A 26370-nucleotide genomic window follows, 5' to 3' on the forward strand; every position below is an offset into this window, starting at 1 on the left:
TCAGAATGACAACAGAAAGGGTATTGAAATGCCCTCAGTCTCAGTATTATTGTTCGTGATACATAAGGCAGGAGGTGGGGACAAAGAGGGCAGTTGCAGTGAGGCACTGGCTTTTCAAAGGGGCCCAGATCTCTGGCCTCTGCTACTGCTACTGTGGCAGCAGCTGGAACTCTGGACCCCTCTGAAATGCCATCCCTCATGGCTCCTTGTGGTGGGAGCAGTGCCAGGGTCTGAGCAGCATTAAGGACTGACTTCTCAAGGCCCCACCCCTTCTGCCATTGGCCCCACCCCTTCCTTCCCACCATGTCCCTGGGCCTGTGGTGGCTGTCAGTCCCCCTGATAAGTAAGTATATAAGTACATAGCATGAATCTTGTGTGAGTTATAATTTTGGACTGGTCAAAAAAAGGTAGGTCACCGAAAGGCATGTATCGACCATGCGTCAAGCTGAGCAAAATCACTGTTGTGGCATGGAGAGCTGCAATTTCTAAGTGAGGCAGCATTTATAATGCTGCTAAAAACAAAGCAGTAAACAAAGTACACGAAGGCTTGACAGTAACATTAGCAAACAGCCACGGTGAAATGACTGAAAAAAATCAGCTCTACGTACTTTCAAGAATGAGAAAAATTGAATTGTTTTTGACAGACAATACAAAGCAGCCAGGGGGGTCAGAAGAGTTTGTCTTTTATTTTTTGTAGCTGTGGATGAAAAATTGCACTCTTAGCTTTTAACCAGGAGAAGAAATACCCTTCTTTTCAGCGTTCTACCTAATTAGAAGTATATTTACACCTAACATTGAGATATTAAGTTTTGTGTAATAGGCAGGGAGAAACTGGGTCATTCAGAATAATTACAGCACAGGTTTCATATTTTTAGATAAACAAAACTTGAGATTTGAAAGATGTTTCCAACATGGATTGAAACGGGTTAGCTAGTGCTAGAGCCAGGCAAATAATTCATAATAAATAATGATTTTGTTTTCAAAATTGTCCATGAACAGAATATGATTTTTTTATCAGAATTACTGTTTTCATTACTCTCAAATATTGGTCAAATAGCTTTTGTGAATAATTCCCTGTCTTTTGCAACAGCCAAGTAGATCCAATTGCAGGATAGAAACCTGAGTCTGTAATCAGTACTAGGGCTGTCTGAATTTAAGAAAAAAAAAGATAGATTTCTGATTTTTTTTCCCCCACATCAAAGTATAAATACTGTAGAATCATAGGACTGGAGGAGACCTTGGCTATGTCTACACTGCCACCCTCCTTCTAAGGGCGGATGGTAAGTAGGGTGTTGGGAGTTTACTAATGAAGTGCTGCACTGAATATGCAGCGCTTCGTTAGGCAAATTTCCCCCCTCCCTCACATCTAGCTGCGGCTTACCCGCCGGTACTTCAAAGTTTTGGGGAGTAAAGAGACTTCGAAGTTGCCCCAGCACTTCCAAGTACAGGTGGATGAGCCGTGGCTAGACGTGAGCCGGTACTTCCAAGTTTAAAACTTCGAAGTTGCCACGGGGGGTAATTTGCTTAATGAAGTTCTGCATATGCAGTGCAGCACTACATTAGTAAACTCCCAATATCCTACTTACCATCCTCCCTTCAAAGGAGGGTGGTAGTGTAGACAAGCCCCTTGAAAGGTCACCTAGTCTAGACTCTTGAACTCATGGCAGGACTAAATATTATCCCTGACAGCTGGTTGTCTAGCCTGCCCTTAAAAACATCTCGTGTGTGCATGTGTGTGTGTGTGTGTGTGTGTGTGTGAAGAAACAAGAGTGCAAGTGACCTCACTCACTTATTCAGAGAGGGAAACTGAACCTGAATCCTTCATATCCGTGGCAAGCACTGGGGTATAGAACCAGTCTCAGTCTTCCTATATGAGATATTCCAATTTTATGAGTAATTAAATACAAATTGGATGAGAGAGAGACTGACTCCAGAACCAGATATCCCCCATGCCAAGTGAGTACCCTGACCAACTAGCTAGCTGAGGTTGTTGCCTCCCCGAACAGAAATTCCATCCTGGAGCCTCAGCTCTTTTTGATGAATCAGCATTTTTCATTCCTTGGGGGGGAGAGTTTTGTTAACAAATTCCTAGTCAGCTCACCATTAATAAGTGTGCTTTTGCAAATATCCAGAGTGAAATCCTGGCCCCATTGCCCATGATATCAGTGGATTTAAACTGTAATATTCGGAAATGGATTTAAATCGCAGTATTCGGAATTTTAAATGTGAGCTATTTGATTGGAAAGGCTGGTCATATGGTGTATTTCTCTTCCCAGGCAGGATCAATAGGAATCAATATTCCTGTTGATAACTCATGATTACTAATTGCAAATGCAGTTCCCCATAAATATGCTGTGGAATATGTTTAAAATTTGCTACTATTTAAGGGACCTTAAATGGGGGATTGAATACAGCTATAGCAAATTAATTCAGAAATCAGTAAGTGATTACTGTAAGCAGTTTTCACTCAGCTCTAGTTAACTTGCTCATCAGAACTAGTCAGGAATCTTCAACCAAATATTTTTTCATTGAAAATTACGGATTAGTCAAAACTGAAATCTTTTGTGGCAAAGATTCTAAAAAATGTCTTAACTAAAAAAAAAAAAAAACTGGGAAAAAAAATCAGAATTGTCAAAACCTACCATGTTAATATTCAGCAAATGAAAAAGTGGCTTTTCAATTTGAAACAACTTTGCTTTTAGAAATGTATGCTAATTAGAGTAAAAAAAATTAGCAGTAGTCAACAGTGAAACAAAATATATCAATGGCTCTGAACTGATTTCTCTTTTATCTTTTCTTTATGGCTCCTGAAAATACTCAAGATTTTGACTTTTTGACTTAATTTGGCATACATTTATATTTATCCATTTATATTATAGTTCTGCGTTCTATTTAAACTATAAGGCCACATCTATACAAGTAGCTTTTCCCAGAAAAACTGGGCTTTTCCCAGAAAAAAACATGGAGCATCTACACGGCAAATGCACTTTGTTGACAAATCCCAGGACATCCACCAGCAGCATCAGAGCTCTCTCCATTCAGGTATAACGCCTCTCCTGACAGTGTTCTGCCAACAAAACAGCTCTGTAGATGCTCCAGGGCCCTTTTGTCAACAGAGAGGGCTTCTGATTCATCAGTTACCCTGTTTGCAGAGCTTCCAGGCAGCTGTTCCATCGAGACGGGGCTGGACAGTCTGGCTGCTCTCTGTCAACAGAGTGGATTGATGTTTTGATCTGCTTTTATGTGTAGTAGCAATCTGTCGACAGAAGGTTTGCCAGGAGATCCTTTCCAATAGTAAGTTCTGTTGACTGAGGCTTCTCGCGTTGATATGGTTTAAGAGATTATAAAATTACAATATAGTTTCATAAATTCAAATCTATGCACCCTATTTTTGCCATATTTTCTCTTGTTTCCAAAGTAGACTCCAAATAATTTCCCCCAAAGTACCATTCACTATGTTGGGATCCGTAATGCATAGCTACTTGATCCATGCATTCCATTACTATTCCAGTCAAAATCCAAGAAGGAGGGAGCAGCTGAGTCCGGAAAAATCATGGCACACACTGAAACCCATACAGCTTATTCCAAGCTCATCTCCTAATGCCTAGCCATTGCCTGGGCTGCCAGCATGCATTGTTTGAATTTAGAACAGGCAAGATTACAATGCTAAGTTGGTGGCTATGTCAGATTTTTTTCACCACGAGTGAGCAGCTACAGGGTATGGGTTCGGAAGGAGCAAGCGCTTCTCTGAATATCTGCCTTGGATAAATATTTAACAAGATCAGGAAATTAAAAAAAAAAGTATAGTAGAAATGTGGAGGGTTCATATCTTAAACAAACACATATGAAATCTTTCTTCCAGAAGAAGGACAGAATTCTCCTTATGGAAGAGCAGACATTCTGCTTTTTCTTTGATGTAGTAGAGTTGGCATCCTTCTTGGAATTGTTTATTTAATAAAGTAAACAATTTTTTAAAAGTTTGTTTTAGTAAACCTAATCCCTGACCGTCTCATGAGCATTGCGTGGAAGCAATGATCCAGCTGCCTAGAGCTCTTCGCATGTCTGAGGTTCCAGTCAGTGATCCAAAATCCACTGGGAACTGTCTGTCTTAGTGACCTCAGTGACCTTTGGATCAAATCCATAGCATGGGTATAGTTGTCTTGACATTTGCCCAATTGATCTGATTTCATTTTAAAGCATCAGATGTACAATTTCCTCCATGTATGATTTAATAAATATCAATATAGCAGAGCTTTGGTTAATTTTCAGCATAGTGGAAGTTAATTGAGCCATATCTGGTAATACAGAATTTCATGGGTTTCATTATATAATGGTCTGTAAGGGTGTGTGTCTACACAGCAAAGATATTTTAGAATAACAGCCACTATTCCAAAATGACTTAGTGAGCATCTACACAGCAAAACTACTATTTTGAAATAATTTTGAAATAGCTGATGGCTTATTTCAAATTCTGTAGACCTCATTATATGAGGACTAGCACCTATTCCAAAATAGATATTTCAGAATAGGGGTTGTATAGACAGGAAGTAGAGGCTATTTCCAAATAAGCTATAGTGCTTCCAGGGGCTCTAATCCAAAATAGTCTCTACTGTGTGTGGACGCTCTATTTTGAAGTAGCTGAGTGCTATTTCAATATGCATTTTGTGTGTAGACACCCTGTTTTGAAATCAACTATTCTGGACTATCTCTTCCAGACTACCTTATTCCAAAACAATGCTGATGCGTAGACCTAGCCTAAGAGTAGCATCTTGAGTGTGTGTGAATGCAAAATTATGTGTAGGTCTCAGCACCCTGGGTGAACAGTTCTGTTTATTCCTTTTCATTATTAGATTATCAAGAAAACAAGAACGATCAGCTTAGGAGTCAGTTCTCTGTACCCAGGCACTTCTGTAACTACTGTACAAATGGATATTCTTCTACATGCATTGCATCTCAAGTTTAATGTAGTGAACTGCAGGTGAATTTAGGACTTCATCTGTTCAAAGAAATAATTATATTTAACTGCAGCTGTTTGGAGCTATTGCCATATTGTAACCACCGAGAACATTTTAAAAATAACACCTATGGGATTTTCCAAATTCTGAGCAAACATTTGCTGGTGTATTTAAAAGCTTGCTGGAGGCACTTTGCATGTATCCAAGAGTCCTTCCTATATTGAATGCCTGCCTTCATTTACTGCTTTTCTAGTAATCTAACCAGCCTGCAAAGAGTTATGATAATCTAGTCTGTCAGTTGTACAATTGGACATGGTAATTGAAATTGAAAGTGGTATCTCCTGGGCGCCCTCCATTTTAGTATCTCTCATCTCCTGTGAGAAGCCCTGCAAAACACCTTTTTGTTTGTGTTCTGAGCAGCAGCAGTCGAAACGGGGAATGAAGGGGAAATAACCAACTGTGGAACAAATTGCATGTCCAGGTGGTTCTTGTTTAGATCAGATTTGGCTGTTTAGATGAAATGGCTTCATTTCTCTGTGGCACTCGGTTTTACTGCACAGCAGGAAAGAAGCAGTTTGGAATAATACCTGTCCCACGTGCATGTCAGTATAATGAATGCCACCGTTCCTCCCACCCACACACGAAAACTAGCAAGATAGTTTGAACAAAATTAACATTTACGTAAATAGAGTGTCACAGCCCTTTGGAAAACTTGCTGAGCTTCTTGACAAAGTCCTGCAGCATAATTACTGAGTTTGTCATGGCAGTGTTTCTCGGTCTTTTTAATGAAGTACCCATTTTTCAAAAAGAAAAATTGTAAGTACTCCCAGGCTTCTCTCATGTACCCCTAAGGGTACACATACCCACTGGTTGAAAACATGGCCCTAAGGTCTTGAAACAAGAGCCATTCAACCTTTCCAGATCACTGTACCCTTTTCAGGAGTCAGGTTGGTTTTGCATACCACTAAGTTACACCTCACTCACTACAAACTTACAAATATGTCCAAAAATATCACAGAGGAGTATTACTGAAAACCCACTGACTTTGTACAATCTTATTATCAAATAAATGAATTAGAATAGAAATATTGTGCTTCCATTTCAGCATACGGCATATGAAACAAGTCATAGTCTGAAGGAATTTATAGATTATACTGACTTTACTAGTGTTTTTATGTAGTCTGTTCTGAAAGTCGGCAAATCTCTAGATGAGTTGATGTATCCCTGGAAGACCTCAGTGTATCCCCAAAGGTACAGGTAACCCTGATTAAGAAACACTTGGTTAGAGGATCTGAATTCCCTGTTACAGGATCTGAATTCCTCTTTACCTTTTCCTCTGTGGACAGCTGAGTCCATACATTGCTCCAGACAATGATTCTCACCACTGGCAGTGTAAGGCATGACCCAAAATTCCTTGAAAGGTTGGTTGTGAAGTAAGGAAGTGAAAGAAAGAGACAACATGTAAATAGGTTTTGCTACGATTGCTTGTTCCAGTGTCTTTCTCTAGGCCCAGTCTTGCAAGGTGCAGTGGCATAGGGTGACCATCCATCCCATTTTCACTGGGACAGTCCCATATTTTAGGCAGGCAAAAAAGTTAATTGCCCCCGTATATTCACCCCCCCCCCCCCGACTGAGCTGCGCTTTCCCAAGTCAGCGCAGCTGCAACTGCAGGTCAAAACAATCAGGAACTGGCTGGACAGCGCGTAGTGACTGGCCAGTACAGTCAGCAGCATGAGAGGGAGCCAGGGGCCTGCCATTGAGGTTAGGCAGGGTATGTTAGGGGGTAGGGTAGTGTGCTTTGTCCCCACTCTAAGATTTTAAAGGGAACCTGATGCCCCAGCAGTGCTGGGCAACCCATCCATGGAGCAGCTGCCCCAACCACTGTGGGGAGGTAGCCCAATTCCTGCTGCAAGACAGCCTCCCATGTATCCACCACCCCACGCCACCCCACCCCCTGTAGGTAAGCCACCTCTGCAGCTAGGGAGTCCCCACAGCTGGGGAGCTCTCCTGTGGGGCAGCAGCCCTACTGCCAGTGCCCTGGGGCATGGTGCAGTCAGGGAGGTCCCTCACAGGGGTGGCAGCCCCATTGCCAGCGCCCCGAAGTGTGGGGCAGATGGGGAGCTCCCCTGCAGGGCAGCAGTTCCATTCCGAGTGCCTGGAGGTATGGGGCAGCCAGGGAGCTCCCCTGCAGGGTGGCAGCCCCATTCCCAGTCCCCAGAGGTGTGGGGAAGCTAGGAGTCACAGCTGCCCTCTGCGGCTAGAGAGCCCCCCCCCCATACACACACGGGGCAGCAGCCCCCACAGGACATCCACTGCTGGAGCCAGGGATCATCCCTGCAGCATTCCTGCAGTCCAGCAGCATGGGGCAGCCAGTGATCCCACCCACTTTCCTCAGGGCAGCCACCCTGCAACTGGGGATGGGGCAAGCTAGGGAGCTGCACTTGCTTGGTGGCTGCAGCCAGGGAGCCACACTGCCTCTCCCAAGGTGTCCCATATTTGGCATAGGGAAATATGCTGACCTTAAGCATGCAAGCTATGATATTGTGAATGGCCTCACCTCCCACTGATTTCACCCATGCTGGTGCAGCCCCTAATTATCAAAAGTCTTTCCTTTAATTTAGCTCTATCTTTTCCCCAGCACACACACACAGATGCTGTCTGCCAGCCAGCAGCACAAGAGGTTTCTGAAATTCAGACAGAGAAACCTGTCGTAAGTGTAGTGAAGTCAGGCATGCTGGCTAGTTAATGGGAGTTTTTGGGAGGGAACCTGTGAACTTCACACAGATGTCTTTGGAGTCTGACAATACCAACACAACTAGATATCTCCAAACTTTATAGGAATTGGGAACCAAGGCATAGCCTGTCATATCACACCTGGTTTGTTTGGTTAATAAACTTTTAAAAGTGGAAAAGTCTGATGCATGAAGCATCAACTGTCAGAATGTGTTGGTATTTAGTAAGGATACCAACACACACATCAGCTGTTGGGCAAGTCTCAGTAGCAAACATCTGAAGTCACTGCCTGCTGCTTTCACTGGAGAGCAATTATTTTTCTGATTTTTTTAAGTAGCCCTTTCCACAAGTGTTTCAGAAATGTGGCAAGACCCTATTATGACCATTCAGTGCATTTTCATTGATCGAACAGTGCTTACATGTTAGTCCAGAGCTCACACTGACTTTGTTGGAAGACATTGGCTAGTGACTTGCAACATGCACCTTCAGACTTGCACTTGACAAATCTCTGATGAAATCTGTGTATGTTTCAAAATTAGAATGACATGGTTTTGTCCTTCCTGGGTGTAAATGACAGAGATGGGTAAAGTGCATGACAGTGTAGGCTTATTGGTGTATAACAAACCTCCAGGGGACAACTTTCTTTGCTCTCCGGAATTCTCAGGAGAAAGCTTGGTGTTCTAACACGTATATGAAGTTGTCACTTGAGGGCTTCACTGACATGCAAACTATAAACCAACAGATGCTTACAGGCATTTCATTCATCTAGGAGGGGGGCTAATTTACACAACTGTGAAGGAGGAAGTGCTAAAATTATGATTCACTGAAGGGAGTCAGGGAGGTTTCTACCAAAGTAATTGGTGACAGCTCAATCACGCACGCTTCTGTGTTGCCTGTTTCCCCATCCAAATGGCTAAGTGAGTCCTTCTCTGTCAATCTGCTTCTTGGTTACGGTTCCTTATTGTTTTATGTTCTCTAATGTATTGGTAGTTGCTTTTGTACTTATTCCTAGTACAGCCATAAGTAGTGCAATTAGGGCTGCTTAAGAGATACCCTTTTCTATCTTGGCAATCACTCTATAATGAGTAAGACACCTTCATGTCACTCTACTATTTGTGAATCTGTTGATGGCTGACCAGCCTGATTCTGGAGCCACAGGTCTTGTCACAGAATGGGCAGCTGTTGGAGGGGCGTTAGGACTGTTTTTGCTGCTTTTTTCTCCTTTTCCACCTCTCCCCATCTTCACTGCAGTGGAACCTCCCAAATTAAGAGATGAATGTTGTCACTGCAGGAATTGCTGAGAGGAGTAAAATCTCCATTACCGTGCCGTCTCTGACAGGTACCATGGCAAAGCAAACTCATTGAAGCAGCATGGGCCTTGTCTGCACTGGCATTTTACAGCACAGAAAATCAGCTCCTAGCACTATATCTGCTGAGGTGTCCACAGTGGCAAAGTACTTAGTGTGCATTATCTCCACAGTTGCTGTGCTCTAGGAAAGCAACCTTGACAAGAGTCACAGAGATTTTTGTGCGTGGCTACTGTGTTGCCATGCTACTGTGAATACCCTGATGTATTACATCACAGTGACTGGCTTCCAGTACCTGTCCTCCAATGCCTGTTCTCTCCTCTCAGGTCATTGAATTAAATTCTACTGCCTTGTCTTATGGTGACCACCCTCAGACTCACCCTTCTTTGGGAATTTTGAAAGTCCCCTTCCTATTTGTTCAGTAATGCAGTGGAGCCAGGCCACAGTGATGGACTTCATCGGCATTTGGGGAGAGGAGGCCATGCAGTCCCAGTTGTGCTCCCGCTGCAGGAATTATGATACCTATGGGCAGATATCAAGATGTATCAAAAGGTCCAGGACCATGACACTCTTCAGGGCAGAGTCAAAGTGAAGGAGCTATGGAACACCTACCACAAGGTGTGGGAGGCAAACTGCAATGACATTCAGGGCGCATGACCTTCCAGTTCTACAAAAGGCTGAACACAATATTTTGGAGTGACCCCACTTCCAATTTGATGAGCTCCCCGGGGGGATATTTGTGGGGTTGTGCCAGCCAAGAGTGGACTGAGCCAGAAGGTAGAAATCAAGGCTGCTGAGGATGATTGGGACCTAGAGCCAGAGAAAAACTCAGTGTCCACAGATGCATTTAGCCGGGAGTTCTTTTCTACCTCTGAGAAGCGTACCCAGTCAAGCTGGATCTTGTGAAAGCAGAGGAGATCCCTGGTAAGTGGCTTCAATTTGGGCAATTGTTGAAGCAAGTTGTTGGGAGCAGAAAGGTTGCAGAAAGCAGGCTTGGGTTTGTGTGGTGCTCATGCGAACACATGCCTAGTTCAAGAGGCAGAACAGTCTATTGACGGAGTCTCTTGCTTCACAGTAATTGGCTTCAGAGAGCTCCATGAAAGTCTCAAGGAGAAGATGGGCAGCCCACTATCACAGGCTCTTTGGAAGTGGTGTTTTGTTCCTTGTCCCAGTAAGGTAACATTCCCATACCACTGTGCCATCACAGGAGGGCAAGAGGATCATTGCTGCACACAGACAAGCCTCATAAGGGCCAGAGTGGAAGTTGCAGTCTGGCAGAAGCCCCTCCCTTGCTTTCCTTGTCATCCTCTGCAGCGAGGTACCTTCCAGGATGAACACTGCCTGTGGCATATGTATGGACAGTAGTCATTATAGGGCCCCCTTTCAATGTTCGCTCCCCCAAAACACACATGCCCAGAGCACAGTAAGGCCCTGAAACAGTGAATTCTCCTTCACCTATGGTTACTCACTATTTTGGTGGCAGGGGGCAGTCTTGTGGCTGATGTGCAGTCGCCTTGGGACACCCAGTTACAGATAGGTATGCAAATAGTGCTTTAAAAAAAAAAAAAAAGTCATGTCAGGGCTCTGCCAGGAGCCTATATATAATGCTGCATTTGTCTTCACAGATGTAACCTGAGGATTCCGGCCTTCCTCGTTACCGACAGCTGAACGGCTGTGCAGAATTAGGAAGCAGCCTCAGAAAAGTGACGAGGACCTTCCGCAGGATGTCATGCTGCTGTCTACTGCTGAAAAAGAAAGAGCTGAAGGAGGGGTGGAACACTGAGAGGAGGGAATGGAAGGAGAGCGCAGAGCATCGGAACGAAGCCACAGAGCACCACTTACACATTATGGAGTGCCAAGCAGATGTGCTCCAGGCACCTCTAGCACTGCAGATGGAGCAGCTCCATGCCCACTATCCCCTGCAGCCAGTGTTCTAAACCTCTTTCCCGTGCACCCACATCACTGGCAACACAGTTTGGCCACAGTGTTTTCCCCAGGTGGTGGCCACTGCGCTCCACTTGCCAGCCTGCAAGTGTGCATATGATATCCGGATAGATGCTAGTCTGTAAATATACCGAGGCCTCACCTGAGCCCTGCCTCCCTCCCACAAAGTGCAGATGTGTTATCCCATATGTCTCTGTCCTGTGGTTGTTGATTTTCTATAAAAGAGTTTTGTTGTTTGAAAGCAGCGTTTATTCCATTATATGAAAGCAAGCATAGCCCAGCAAAGCAACAGGCACTTTTCTAGTCAGTGCTTTATACAGAGCAGTCTCAGTCCCCTACTAGCATAACAACCCTGCACTCTCATTCATGACAACAAATATTACTGGCTTTCAGCATCAAATTGCTGCCTCAAGGCATCCCTGATCCTTATAGCTTTACACTGTGTTCCTCTAATAGCAATGTCCAAACTCAGCCTTTGGGTGCTGAGCCTCAGCTGTCCAGCCCTGAGTGAAGTTTTCAGCTTTCTCTTCACAAATATTATGGAGGGTACAGCACACAGCTATAAGCATAGGAGTGTTGTCATTGGTCTGGTCCAGCTACCCATACTGACATCAACAACATGCCTTTAAACAAGTAAAAGCACACTGAACAGTCATTATGCACTTTCTCAGCCTGTTGTTGAACCACATTTTGCTGCTGTCATGGCTCCCCATGTCTGGCTTCATGAGCCAAAGCATTAAGGAATGAATGTGGGACAGGATCCAGGAAGTGTCTACCTTCCCGCAAGCCTCAGCGGCAGTAGCAGAGGAGGTGCTCTGTGAGATGGCTACACAGAGTGCACTGCTCTGAATGACACTGCAAGCGCCATAAAGTGTGGTCATGCCACTGTGCTGGCAACTGATGGTGTGGACACACAACAGCAGTTTCCTTGCTCTGTTCTGCGAGCACCGCTGTAATTGCCAGTGGTGTACATACGCCAGTGTAGACATACACTTGGTAGTAGATATATATGTACATGGACAAAAGAAACAACTCTCATAAATACCCAAAAAAACCACACCCTTCCCTAGACTTCCATGAAAACAGGGACTGGGTGCTGTTGTGACTCTATAATGCTTTCTCTGCTGTTGAATAGATACATTTTTTCCCACTTTAAAGTATTCCATTTTGAAATGTTTCAATCCTCAGTACACTTTGCTCTCATAACTACCAAATTCTCTTGATTGCTTAGCAACCAATCATTTAAAATCTTGTAGCTTTGCCCCAGGGTAAGCATGGCAAGTTTTATAGTTGCCTCAAAACACCAAAGTGCCATGACAGAAATTAACTAAAAATTGGTCTCTGAGTGGAACTAGCTGGTAGACTTAGGATAGATCCGTGACTGAGATGATTAAATAATTCCAAGTTTCTCTTTTATAATATTGCTCGGAGATTGAATCTGAGCTTCAAAACAAGAATGAGGCAGAAGAGATAAAAATGCTGGGTTCCTGTCATAAAATGCATTTGCATACGTTTCAGTTGTAGGCTGTGTTTGACTATTCAGTGTATAAGAACTCTTAGTGCATCTATTTTTATTCTGCTAGATAGAGAAATATTAAATATATGATTGGGTCCCCATACTACACTGCATTTTATGAACAGAAGGGGTCTTCAAAAATTATCAAAAAAAATGGCAGGGAGGCAAAATCATACATTATGATGTGTTTTTAACAACCCTACTTTTTAAAAAAGCACAGACTTTTAAGCAATTCCTTTAAACCATGTCCTCCCCAAGTGCCCTGACCTTCTCTTTAATGGCTACCACTCCGGAAAAGCAGAATCTGTATATCACTGGATTGTGAAAAAAATGCACATACTGAATCTGAGAATTATACACTAATCAGGTCATGTACATGTTGTTTTCTCTCCTGTGTTGTTTTTCTAGGAGCAGCACCAGGGAAAGGGAAGCCATCTGCAGAGGCAACGGCAGTTGAAAATCCATGTGACACAGAAAACATTTCAAGTGATGGTATGGTGCTTTGGTGTTTTAATATCACACAAAGGCCATGTCTACACTGGCCCCAAACTTCGAAATGGCCATGCAAATGGCCATTTTGAAGTTTACTAATGAAACGCTGAAATACATATTCAGCGCTTCATCAGCATGCGGGCGGCCGCGGCACTTCGAAATTGACGCGGCTCACCGCCGCGTGGCTCGTCCCAATGGGGCTCCTTTTCAAAAGGACCCCGGCTACTTCGAAGTCCCCTTATTCCTATGAGCAGATAGGAATAAGGGGATTTTGAAGTAGGCGGGGTCCTTTTGAAAAGGAGCCCCGTTGGGATGAGCCGCACGGCGGCGAGCCGCATCAATTTCGAAGTGCTGCGGCTGCCCACATGCTAATGAGGTGCTGAATACGTATTTCAGCACTTCATTAGTAAACTTCAAAATGGCCATTTGCATGGCCATTTCGAAGTTTGGGGCTAGTGTAGACATAGCCAAAGAGAGTCTCGCATGCTGACAAGATAATGTAGATGCCCATCTAAGAGTGTTTGTATGTGCAATTTATTAGTTAAATATGAGAAAATAATTTCTTCTATTCACTCAGTCAATCCCTTTACTCAATTAATAAGTAGCAAATCTACAAAAATGTGAATGCAATGTACGGGGTGGGGGAAGGGAAAGCTCAGTGGTTTGAGCATTGGCCAGCTAAACCCAGATTTGTGAGCTCAGTCCTTGAGGAGGCCATTTTAGAGGTCTGGGACAAATAGATTTAAAAAAAAAAGTTGTTGGGGCAGTGCTTGGTCCTGCTAGAAGGCAGGGGACTGGACCTGATGACCTCTAAAGGTCCCTTCCAGTCCTATGAGATAAATAGATCTCCTTATTTAAACTCAGGTTCAACTTAGAGTGGTTTTCTATTTTTGGTTGCTAGTTGCTAGACTGTCGAGTCTTATGAGTCAACACAACCTTTACTCGAACAGTCTTGGGTCGTTTAGCTCAGGTGGTGGAGGTGCATAGTTTGGATCTTGATCACTGTTCCCAGTGGCCCACCCTGGGCCATCACATGATTGTACTGCATGGACATGGTTAAATTCTCGTAAAACCAGAATATCATATAAGCCTTTTCAAAGACATCTAGTTTTCCAGCAGCTTGTATGCCACACTTCTAGAATGGTAATCCGCTTCCATTCAAATAGGGCCTTATTTTAGAGGCACACACCCTGTAACTTTGGCTTGGAAGATTGGTTTGGCCTGAAGTCATACACTCAGTCCTTACGGTGAATGTTTCTGCAAAGCTTGAAGAGAATTCCTCACACCATTTTTGGGTGGCAGGGGTTATTACATAACTATCCTGAGTTTAAATTTTGACCTTTGATTAAAGTTTGTCTCCTACCTCAAAAATACCTTTCAACAGCTTCTTCCAATTTTCCATGTGCTTAAGTCCCACTGGAAACTGCTGCTGTAGTATTGCATACAAATTGCTCATAGTAAAAAGAAAGTCATGTATGTTTCAAATTTTGCCAACAAACAATGCACAGGCACTGGGCAGTATATTGCTTGTACCCATTGCACTCTCACTAATTAGTGTTTACCAACTCTTGAAAAAAATCTCAGGTGCTCTATTTTTCACAGAGACCGTGTGCTTTTTTTTCTGGCAAATTATATCCGAGGAATATGGGAGTTGATTTCCTGCCATTGTTGGGTGGATCACTCTTTTCACTCCTTTAATATGTGGTGACCATTCCATTCCTTTTATTTCATTTAAGAATAAGCATCTTCATTTACTGGCACAATAAGAAAAGCAGAAAGATACTTTAGGGAATTCCAAAACCAACAACATTTTTTTCAAAGTTGATGTTCTGTGAGTTTATCTCCAACCTCACTGAAATTTTCAACCTGACCTCTGATGCTGAACCTTAGACTTACAAGGTGATCCTTTTGGTACATAGAAAAATATACTAGGCCCTTATCCTATCTCCCATGCCACATGTAAAGTTATGTCACTGTAGTATGAACCCATTGGTTGTTTTACTAGCCCTCCAATCCTGGCTGAAATTGTGACCTATTGAAGTTCATGGCAAAATTCCCAACAACTTCAAGGATAGCGTTCTGGCTGGTACAGAGGGTTTATACTAGGACAACTTCATGAATGGACATCAATGAGATTTACAGGTGCTTAGCACATCTTAGCACAGAATTTGCCCTTGCATTAGTATCTCCACTACATCCTCTTTGTCCAGGGGACTGACAATGTCCATTTGTGGCTGAGACCCTCCAGTCAAAATTTCTGCCTGGGACTTAAATTAGTTTACACTGTGTTCACACAAGGTTTTGTTTTTTTCTCACTGGTGCATATTCCATGCCCTAAGTAAAGTTCTATTGAACTCCCCTGGCATTCTGTACTGTAATCTTTGAGCCCTTGTTGCAACCTTCAGTGTAGCTCTAGGAAGATTGCATTGGACTGTTGTCAAAACCTGTCGCAGTGCTCCATAACTGCCCAAAAGGATTGCTGGGAACCATGAAGTGTATCTCCCTATCAGCAGTTCCAAACACAAACAACCCCCTTCTGAGCAGGATTGCACTGTCTATAGGAAGGTGATTGTCTGCATGTCCCAATGTAAAAAAAAAAAAAGGCTGCAGTCAGGCTTACTGGTGTCTGATGTAGCTAAACATCCATTTAATTAAATATCAGATGAATTAAATTTCACAAGTAATTAATCTAGAATATGAACTATGTCTTTGGTATTCTCAGAAAAACAGCCAAGTTAAATTGGCTGACATTTTCAGGCTTTGAAAAGCTGCTACTGCACATGACCAATGACTTCTTTCCTTAATGTTTTTGTTATGCATTCCTTTTCTGCTATGCAAATACACATTAAGAATAATCCACAAACCATAGCTAAACACGTGTTGCATCATTTTTCCATAATTTGGAGTGGATACTTTTCCTATTTCACATTCATTCCACACACTAAAGGAGCTATTACCGGGTCTGTTCTGAACATGCATGATGAATTATTTATAAATAACTCATCAAAATCCTACCAGGTGTATTGACCTGATATTGAGTTCACACCCCATGGCATAGAAGCAGCACTTTCCTCCCCCTACTCCTCCTTTTTGGCTCATTTTTCAAAACTTTGATTTGGGTGCTAAGGTTTTTCCAGAGAGACTCCCAAACATCTGCAATGGATGCACAAAAATGCCCATAGTAAACATTTAATACTGCTATAAAAATAAGCTACAAAAAATGGGTGTATCATAGAGAGGCTCATTAAAACCAACAAAAATCAAGCAATTTAGAACAAAGGCTGAGAGTGTATGTTGAATTTATCCTGCTTTTACTTAGGTAAATCTAGAACCTCAAACAAATCTCTTATGCTGCCTCTTCTGTGATTCCTTGGGCACCAACTTGTGCACAGAGGGAGTAAGACAGCCCTCCTTTTTGAATTATCATTATAATGAAGACTGGATGATGTTTTGTATTATTTAATGTTCCATTAATTAAACCACAAGAATGTAAGATCAGCATTTAATTATGATGTAATTAGTGATGGATCTAAATTCTGAGGTTCAGGTCAAAATCCAGACCCAAACTTTCCCAAAAGTTTCAGGTTTCCAAATTTAAGGTTTTTGTTTGGTCTATTTATAGAGGCTTTGTGAAAATTCAAGTATAGATCAAAAGGCTACAGGGAATCTGGATCCGGAGGTACTCTAGTAATTTTAAAATCTGTCTTACTATGGAATGGTTCATAATGGTTTCATTATTTAATGTAGATTAAGAAAGCTGCAGATTAATCTAATATAATGTAGATTAGAATGACTGACAGCGAGGAGATTTTGGTGCTCTGTTCCATTAGGTTAGGATAGGTGTCTGCAACCTGCAACTCTGGAGCAACATGCAGCTTTTTAAAGACTTCTTTGTGGCTCCTGACATGATAATTGCAAAGTAAAACAAACAAACAAACAAAAAAACCCCTCTCCTGATTATTTTCAATATTTTGGTGAACATGTAAAAGCTGAACAATGAATGACTCATATCTAAATAGCAAAGGATATGTGATCTCAAAACATTGGATAATTCCCCCTTTAATATGTGCAATGCATTGTGGGATATGTGTGTGCGCTGTTCTTAAAACAGGTGTTACAAAAAGTATGGTTTGATGGTATTTATTAAGGACAGTCTTATATTCCCCTGATCTTGAATTTTTGAGTTTTTTACCGAATTAAAAAAAAAAATGGCTCTCCTTACTCTTTTGGTTGCTGACACTGGGGTGAGGAGCAGCTATTACTTGCCAGGATGAACTTGACTGAAATTTGACAGCCTTATTGTTTTGTTTTCAGCTGAAATGAATAGTCAGGTTGAAACTATAAATGAACTTTCACAAATGCAGCCAGAAGATTAACTAACAGGTAAGTCTTCTGTGACCAGTTTTTCACTGCTAGTATGTATAGCCATGCAGATTCCATTTGAAAAAAAAAATCTGTGGTATTAATGACCCAAAGATGCAAACGTGACCCAATCCCTGTCTTAACATTAAACAAGTGTTAAACAAGGTCGGGGATGGAGTGTACAGAGGCGTTGGTCTGCTTAATACCATGACAAACACACTATTAAAAAGCCTTTTAACATTTTGCTAAAGATACAGCGAAAAGAAAGGAAAGAAAAGAAACTCAGTAGCAGCATTTGAAATGCAAACTATTATGGCTTTAATTGTAACAAGATTTCTTGCTCTCTTCCCCTAAGACTGGAGAGATTTAGAAGGAATCACACAGACACCCTTGTCTGATAGTCCCTAACATGTTATCAAAGAAGGCAATAAAGGTTGTGTTGGAGGAAGAGAACAGATGTTAATTGAGATAAGATGGAGCTGCTGCTGCTGTTAAAGTCCAATCCTGTTTTATCCCAGGTAATGGTTGGGTTTCAGCTTGAGCTGGTAGGAAGGGTGATGTCATCTAGGTCCATTTTCTGGCCCAGTCTGATTAGGACATTTTACAGGATTAGGATAAAAAAATCCGGAGTGCTACCCAGTGGGGTGGAACTTGTTCCAGCAGCTTCTGTATATTCTCCCGTACCCTCCTCACAGTCTCTTTCAGCTCCCAGTAAGGGAGTGGTGAGTGGAACAGCCCATGTGCTTGGTATTTTGTCTGCCAATTAACCTATTATTAGACACTCCATTTTTGGGTTCATTAATTTCCAGGTCCATGCCTTCTGTTTTTATTAAGAATTATTTTAAGATAGTCCTTTAACTACATCATTAGGTCCTTTTATTGAGTTTTTCTGTCTCCTTTTCATACCTTTTCCTATCAACGCTTATTAAAAAAGGTGATTGTGACAATACTATGAACTTTTGCTTCTTTTTACAGTTCACCTCGCAATCAGTAAATGTTTAGGCACAATTGTTACAAAAAAGCTAATTACTGGGGTTAGAATTAGGGTGACCAGCTGTCCTGATACTATTAGGATCATCTGATATTAGGGACTTTTTCTTAAACAGGCAACTATTACACTCCTTCCTTCCTCCCTCACCTTCTTACCCACCCCCCAAAACAAAAGTGTCCCAATTTTTCACATTTGCTATCTGGTCACCCTAGTTAGCATATAGAGCATTGGAAAAAAAAGAATATGAGAAAAATTTTGTATCATTAATTGTCACATAAATAATAACCCAAAAATGCATTCGTTTTTGATGTTAATATAATACCATTCTGCAACTGTAACAGATTTTGATTGTGTATGATCTTAGATGAGCAGAACCCACATAGCAGCAATATTGGTAGTGGAATGAATATGCTTTGTCATGACTTAAGAAAACAAAAATGACATTTGTATTAGTTAAAATTAAGTTCAGATCTCTGAAATCTGTATTCTGGGGACAACAGGTTTCTGTTCTATGATGGCAAACATCTCTTTCAACGAGGCTTCTGTAGAAGCCAGTGGGCTGCCCTTTTGAGCTTTCCTGATTTACATTCTAAACGAGGGTGCCATCGCACGAGTGCATAATTGTCATTGCAGCCGAAACAGAAAAGAATATTTGTGCTGATAGACAATAAACAGTCAGACTTCTCAGTAAAAATGAGCAATCTGCTAAAGATAAGAAGTCCCAGTTTCAAAAGAAGATGTTGATCGCTGCTGCAGATGTGCAGTTTCAGTGTATTAATGCACACTTCTCCCCTGGTATACAGCAATATGTGTTATTTATGCTCATAATGGGATTTCATGAGGCTCAAGACCAAATATAAACTCTTTACAACAGTGGCAGCTATGCCCCTTTGTCCTTGTCAGTATATCGACAATAGGCTGGCATGCTGCGGAAGAGAGAGAAATATGGCGGATGGAGCCCCCGGTTAAAAAGTAGTGAAGCAGAAATAAAAACCACCTTGACAATCAAAGTATTACTTTTTCAGATTTTCCTTCCATTCTTACTCTTTATTAGTTTCTGATTATACATTCTGTTAGAACACTTACCATTTAAAAATAGATTAAAAGGCTAATACCGTCATGGATTTTAAAGATATATGCATCAGATATAACTGCTTTCACATAAATTGAAAGAAATTTGTCTTTCATGCATTGCTTCCTCACTAAAATTAGTACCTGCATGTTTTGGGATGAGGCCATTGAAATTCTCCTCTATGAAAGTCAATCTTGCGTTAGTACGGTGTTTTGGATTCAACGAATTAATTTTCTCCATTCCAGTGTAAAGTACTGCCAGGTACAACCCTTGCTTCACAGAGAAGAAAACTGAGTCAGAGGAGTGAAGTGATATGCCCAGTCTTTGTAGTATTTTAATGACAGATCCAGGGTTAGAACTAAAGAATGAATTAGGTTCTGCTGTTTGCTGTGTTCCCCAAACCGGATTGCTTCTCTGCTCTGATTGCAAGGAGCCACATCCACACAGAGAAAAACTGATCAGCTTGCTAAACTGTAAAGGTTCTGAACTCTCTGGGATCTTAAGGCCCAAAGTAGATACTTCTGGTGATTTACTGTTATTTTAAGCTCATTCTAGACACTCTTCCCATAATGCATATAAAAATCCCGAAGAACTCTTTGAGGATTATTATACCTCTGATGTCAACAAACGTAAGACAGATACATTAATCAGCATTTTTAAAAAATGAAAGCTGTGCTCTGAAATTATATGGGGGAAGTTCTCTGGTCTGTGCTATACAGATTGTCAGACTAAATGATCATCATGGCCCCTTAGCACCTGGTAATCTATGGAATCTTTGAGTTTCTAATCACTGTTACACTATAATGCCAGAATCAGCATCATTACTGCATATCGGATGCTTGGGACTACAGCCATGACATCACTGTGTTTGGTTCCTGCCTGCTTTGTTTTGTGCCAAAATCACAGCTTCTTCCTGCCGTTTCATTTTAGCTCTGCTTGAGGATTGTGTTATCAAATACTTCTGCAGCACAGGCGTGAGGAATGCAGGCTGCAGAGTTTATAATGGCAGGTGGGGAATTTGTGCAGGAAAAAAATGATAATTTTAAATGAATGTAAACAGCCTGTGTTCCCTGTAAGCTGAGCCCTTGGGCAGCTGCCCAGGAGAGATTCAGGTGCTGCCCAAGGCTACGTCTACACGTGAAGCCTACATCGAAATAGCTTATTTCGATGTAGCAACATCGAAATAGGCTATTTCGATGAATAACGTCTACACGTCCTCCAGGGCTGGCAACGTCGATGTTCAACTTCGACGTTGCGCGGCACCACATCGAAATAGGCGCTGCGAGGGAACATCTACATGCCAAAGTAGCACACATCAAAATAAGGGTGCCAGGCACAGCTGCAGACAGGGTCACAGGGCGGACTCAACAGCAAGCCACTCCCTTAAAGGGCCCCTCCCAGACACAGTTGCACTAAACAACACAAAATACACAGAGCCGACAACTGGTTGCAGACCCTGTGCCTGCAGCATGAATCCCCAGCTGCCGCAGCAGCAGCCAGAAGCCCTGGGCTAAGGGCTGCTGCCCACGGTGACCATAGAGCCCCGCAGGGGCTCGAGAGAGAGCATCTCTCAACCCCTCAGCTGATGGTCGCCATGGCGGACCCCGCTATTTCGAAGTTGCGGGACGCACAACGACTACACGGTCCCTACTTCGACGTTGAACGTCGAAGTAGGGCGCTATTCCTATCCCCTCATGGGGTTAGCGGCTTCAACGTCTCGCCGCCTAATGTCGAAGTTAACTTCGAAATAGCGCCCGGCGCATGTAGCCGTGACGGGCGCTATTTCGAAGTTAGTGCCACTACTTCGAAGTAGCATGCACGTGTAGCCACGGCTCAACTGATTAGCAGGGCACCCACAGCCACCCACAAGCAGGCAACCCATGTTTCTATTGGTGGTGCACTTGCACAGATGGTTTGGTGCACATAATAAAATTTATTCAGTCCGTGAGTAGAAAAAATTAGAGGGAACGCTGCAAACCACAACTTACATGTGCAGCTCCATGAGCTACAGTCTAGGGAAAGGGCTGAATAGGGTGTGGACTGAAAAACTGTACCCCATATGGTCATTTTGGGATGAGTGTATCACTGACAGACACAAGATGAGAGACAGGGAGGAAATGTCCTTCTAAGTCATGGGTATTGCAGGAAGGAGTAAAGAAAAGCTATGGCTACTCCTTAACTGTGTGTTTTCAGTGCCAAGGAAGAAACGTGCTGTCTTTGCCTCACTAGTGGAATAACTATGGAAGGGCACGGGGTGGTGACTGTTCCTGCTCAGAGACTGGAAGGCGTTCCAAGAGGAATCGCAAAACAGGATCGGACCAATGGTCTATCTAGTCTAATATTTTGTGAGTTTGTGTCTGCATGGAGCAGTGGGCACCAAAAGTGGTTCTTAGATTAAGACAATGGCTTGAAAGCGTGATTTAGTAATTAGTTCACAGCAGCAGCAAGTAATAAATGAATCGCATAATGAGTCACATAATTTCTGCAGAGTGAAATTATGCCTCCCAGTGTCCTCTCTACATTTTTGCATCAACAGACAATATAAATTGTTATGTGTACCAAGGCATATGTGGATGTACACCACCCATAGGAGCCCATGCTGCCAGCTGCAGACAGCTGTGGGGGCTCTGCCAATCAGCTGGGCACCATCTGAATCTCTCCTGGGTGGCTCCCCAAGCACTCAGCTTATAGGAAACACTGCTTCTTGCCTGTGTGTTTATAAAGTGCTGTACACACACGTGATGCTGTAGAAATAATAGTGTCTTATTCTACTGTTATTACATGCATCCCATGTTTTGCAGGCGTGTGTGGAACCAGAGACATTAGGAAACTGTTTTACACAGACCCAGCTTGCCATTTGCATACCTGAAAGCATTTGTTTTGACTGACTGAACTAATGCTTTTTTCTCTCCCCCTCACAGAGGAACAGTAGAAGAGAAGAGAACAGTGGGTTCAAACGTGAACAGCAATCATTGGCATTGTATGGCATCATTCTAACAATCGGCAGAAAGCGCATCGGAAGGTGCCCCTTGGGATGGGGGAGGGAGCAGGGAGATGAGGGAAACTGAATCTTTGTTGTAATTCCTCTTAATTTTCAATTACATTTTTGTGTAAACCTGGTTTGGGGTTTGTTCATTTGTTTTTTAATGCTTTCCTACTTTGGTCATGACGTCCCACTTCCAACGATCTTTTGCATTGTCCTGGCAATAACAGCAATTTCTAACAACTGTGTAATATTGGAGATGCTTATTTTTAATCTCTATCACTAGCCTCTGAATCTCATTTCCCTATAAGGACACATCCTCCAAGCAAGTGGTGGGAATGTTTTTTTTCTCTATTTTCTAGGATAAATTTGAGGATTTGCTTTGAGGCTGTGGACTGCCACAAAACATCATAAACCACAGAATATGGTGTACCTTAGGAATTTTCAGAACTGTTCCAAACTATCACTATATTGACAGTGAAGTTCTAATTGTAAGGTGCCCATCTCGAGCAATCACAGTCAGGAATTCCTAACTGCAAGTGCCAGGGCAAAATATTTAGAGCTTCTAGAATGCTGACCCTTGCCACTAGGAAGGTAGTAAAAGAAATGGAAGGAGTGGGATTTGTTTGATTGTTAAGTGCAAGGTAGAATCCAATTTAGGCTTTAACAGTATAAACTTGGAAATCTGGATGCTTCAGGATGTCCTGCAGCTGTATTGCTCACTGGGAGAATGGGGCTGTCGGCTGCCCATTCTTGATCTTATAAAATCTTGAGTATGATAAGCATACACTTTGCACTGTATGCGCTCCTAGCATAGCATGTGATGCAAAGTGATGCCACACAACCAGTTGGTGCATAAGTTCCGCTCTCTTCTCATAAATCTGCACTTCTAAAAATAAATTATTATTTTAAGTGGGTACTTAAAGTACGGGTGGGTAACCAAAATTTTGCACAGCCTGTGAGTAATGGAGGGTAGCAGGCATTCTGCATCCAACACATTTTTAAATATAGTTCATGTGTTTAACGACTTCACTGTACTTTGTGTCAGCCCTCATTATATTTTCTACTGCATATGCATGATTTTTAAAAACGCAGTTAACAGTTATTTGGTTAACGTTTCACCATATGTCATTTGTTCTGCCAGCCAGTGCTGCATTCAGAAAAGAGGGCTTATGTATGTTTTTCAGCAGTACTCAAATTAAATTGATATGTGAGACTGAAGGAACACAGAGCATGTGTCCAGAGTTTGATGCACTGCAAAACAGAGCTTTTTATCTAAAATATACTGGGATCCTGGCTTGGCTGGAATATGTACATCCTTCTCCCCCCAAGTTCTGAAGTTATTACTGACTGGCTTGAAAACAATATGGAAAGGAGACTGAAAAATATTGGCCCAGTTCTGATCAATGGGTTTCTGACAAATTCACACTGGTAGTATTGTCACCCCTCTACACAGATAAATAGTTTGATGGCTGCTGGTGTGTGCAGGTTGATTAGAAACCAGGATCATTGTGTTAAATAAGACCCCCTGATATGTCTGTGGCCACACATAGCACGTGACACCTCCCAATAAGCTGCTTTTATGTACCTGTAGCTTTGGAGCCTCTTGATGAGCAGGGAGGAGGTGGGAACTGTCTGATGTCACTTCCTGTGGCACTGTTAGGGAACACAGGGTGGGGCTTCCAAAGCTTGTGGATTTCTGTTTGGAGCCTAGTAGATATTTCACTTGGAGCATGATCAGCTTTGAAAGTAACTAGGAGTCAGATGTAATTAATCCTGTTAGTGCCAGTTAAAACAGTGCCAGAATTGTACTATACTTGCTGAGTTGAACCAGAATGCATTTTGGACATCCCTTCCTCTTATTCTTAGACGTCTCTATGCCTCTCTCGTTTTCTAGTCCTGCTTGCTTGACAGAAGGTATCTTCAGGGCCACACGTGTATTCCACCCCTATATGTTATTTTCTTGCTGTCCTTACATTTGTTTCTGTCTGATTCCAATTGCTGCAATCAAAGGACCAGCAGATTGTGTATCTGCATGATGCTCGTACAGTATGTTTCAGTGTCATATGATTTCTCTTTAAATAGCCTGTCATCATAGAACTGATACTGTCTCTGGAGGGGGAAAAAAGATAAAATATCGTATTTAACAATTATGTTAATCCTCCGTTGATGTGTTCTCTTTAACGAGGCAAGAATTGAAATCCCCTTGTGTAGGGAAACTCCTCCATCAAGCAGTGGGAAAGTCACTTGGTGTAAGCTTTCTAAAGCCTCATGGAGAACTGTGTGGGCCAGATCCTCAGGTCTTATGTAAATTGTCACGGCTCCATTGAGTGCAGCTGGGGTAGGGCAATATCCACAAGTCAGAGATCTAGTCCTGTGTATTTAATTTTAAAGTTGTACGCATGTGATTGTCGCCGTCTTCCGTGTACAACGCTCGAGAACTGCAGGCTGAGTATCCTGTTCCCCTCAAATGTTATTTGGGGTCAGGCTCAGCAAGGAGCAGACGAGATCAGCTCGAGAGATTGATTAAAGACGTATATTCAGAAATACACAGAGAGACAAGACAGTCCTTAAACTCCTTGGCGATACTGACTGATACGCAAAATAATTAACTACACAAACACTTCAGGTTAGCTGGGCTCTCCTTATCACCTGTGGCATTAACTTCGTTGCCACCCTCGTTTAACCTTGGTTCTTTTTACAACAGCAGTTCTTTCAAACTGTGGCACTTTTGCCTGAGGACTCTGCAGCAAGTGTGAAGCTCAGGCAGGAAGTGTAGAGGAAGAAAATGTATGAGTTGATTAAATCTTAACAGTCCAATTTTCAGTAATGACTGTGTGGCTTGGGTTTCTCACTTTTTCGTTAACGTGACTTTGGGAGTTGCATTTGTTTAGGATTTTTAATAAAAAATAAATAAAACGCTATACATAGGATTCTGAGTCGTTTGGTTATTGCTAAACAAGTGCATCCTGAATGCAGCCACTTTTGGCTTTGCTGGAGCTATGCAAGCAGAAAGTAGGCACTGCAGAAGAATAAATATCAGAATTAGATTAATGCCACTGGTAGAGAAGTTTTCATTAACTAAAATATTATCACAGTATGTTCTGTGTAGAAAAGAGAAGCCCTAAATTAGTGGTGTTGGCATACAGAGTATTAGAATATGCTTTCAATGTTCCAATTATGAAAAAAAAGCTCATTCTACAATTAGGAGCAGCAATCAATTGTTCCTTCAGCTAGTGGTTGCTCTGATGATGCACAAGATTTCATACAGATTTATAGAGGAGGTGTCTGAGACTGTAATATTGGGTCACATATTATTCACTACATCTAATTGTAAATCTTTCTATGACACACTGAAAAGCCTCTTTGTGAATTAATTCTGTTCTGCTTCATGCATTTGATTAAAAAAGATATTTCTCTATATGCAGTGCATGTTTGCTTTGCTTTTAAAATTACAAAATTAGCAGAATATGTTGGATATATTTTCTTGGGGAATAGGGGTTTTTATCATATGATTCATCAAGGATTTGCCTTACCCTAACATTTGTGATATAAAGGAAAGTCAGAAAAATGTAATTTTCTTGATCAAAAATATGTTTTTACTTAAATGCAAATAAATGTAGTCTGTTGCTTGCACAATATATAATGGCTAAATAGATAACACATGCCTCTTTTGTTAATCTGACATTTAAATGCTGAATATGCTTATGAAATCTGTTATTTTTTCTTTTGTCTGTGCCATACAGCTGAAAACAAACTAATGATGCCTTCATACTACAATGTTTGTTAAAGCAAAATGTTAATAAAACTTCTTCTGAGGACAAGACGGTGTTGGTTTTGGTTTTTTAACTTCTGATCATGCAACAGCCCATTTTTTGATTAGTAATGTTAATTTCAGATTTTGAATCTGGTTATAAATGTGCGCTTCAGATTCCTCATTTAAATGAATCTGTCATCTGCTAGTTTCTTTTTAGAAACAGATAAAGCTGAAAGATTTTATTTTTGGAAGGCAATT

At 41.9% G+C, this 26370-nt stretch overlaps 1 protein-coding gene across 2 annotated transcripts in view; it reads left to right on the forward strand.

Moving 5' to 3' along the window:
- Window positions 1-26170, forward strand: part of MACROD2 (mono-ADP ribosylhydrolase 2) — a 1465546-nt gene extending 1439376 nt beyond the window's left edge. For both annotated transcript variants that reach the window (XM_074989373.1, XM_074989374.1), the window contains 3 exons: window positions 12864-12947; window positions 17262-17330; window positions 22294-26170. In XM_074989373.1, the coding sequence (XP_074845474.1) occupies window positions 12864-12947; window positions 17262-17323 (146 nt within the window). In that variant the 3' untranslated portion in view covers window positions 17324-17330; window positions 22294-26170. The remainder of the gene's footprint in view (window positions 1-12863; window positions 12948-17261; window positions 17331-22293) is intronic.
- Window positions 26171-26370: the final 200 nt, after the last annotated feature.

Source organism: Carettochelys insculpta, chromosome 3 (assembly GCF_033958435.1).
Source record: "Carettochelys insculpta isolate YL-2023 chromosome 3, ASM3395843v1, whole genome shotgun sequence".
Classification (NCBI taxonomy): domain Eukaryota; kingdom Metazoa; phylum Chordata; order Testudines; family Carettochelyidae; genus Carettochelys; species Carettochelys insculpta.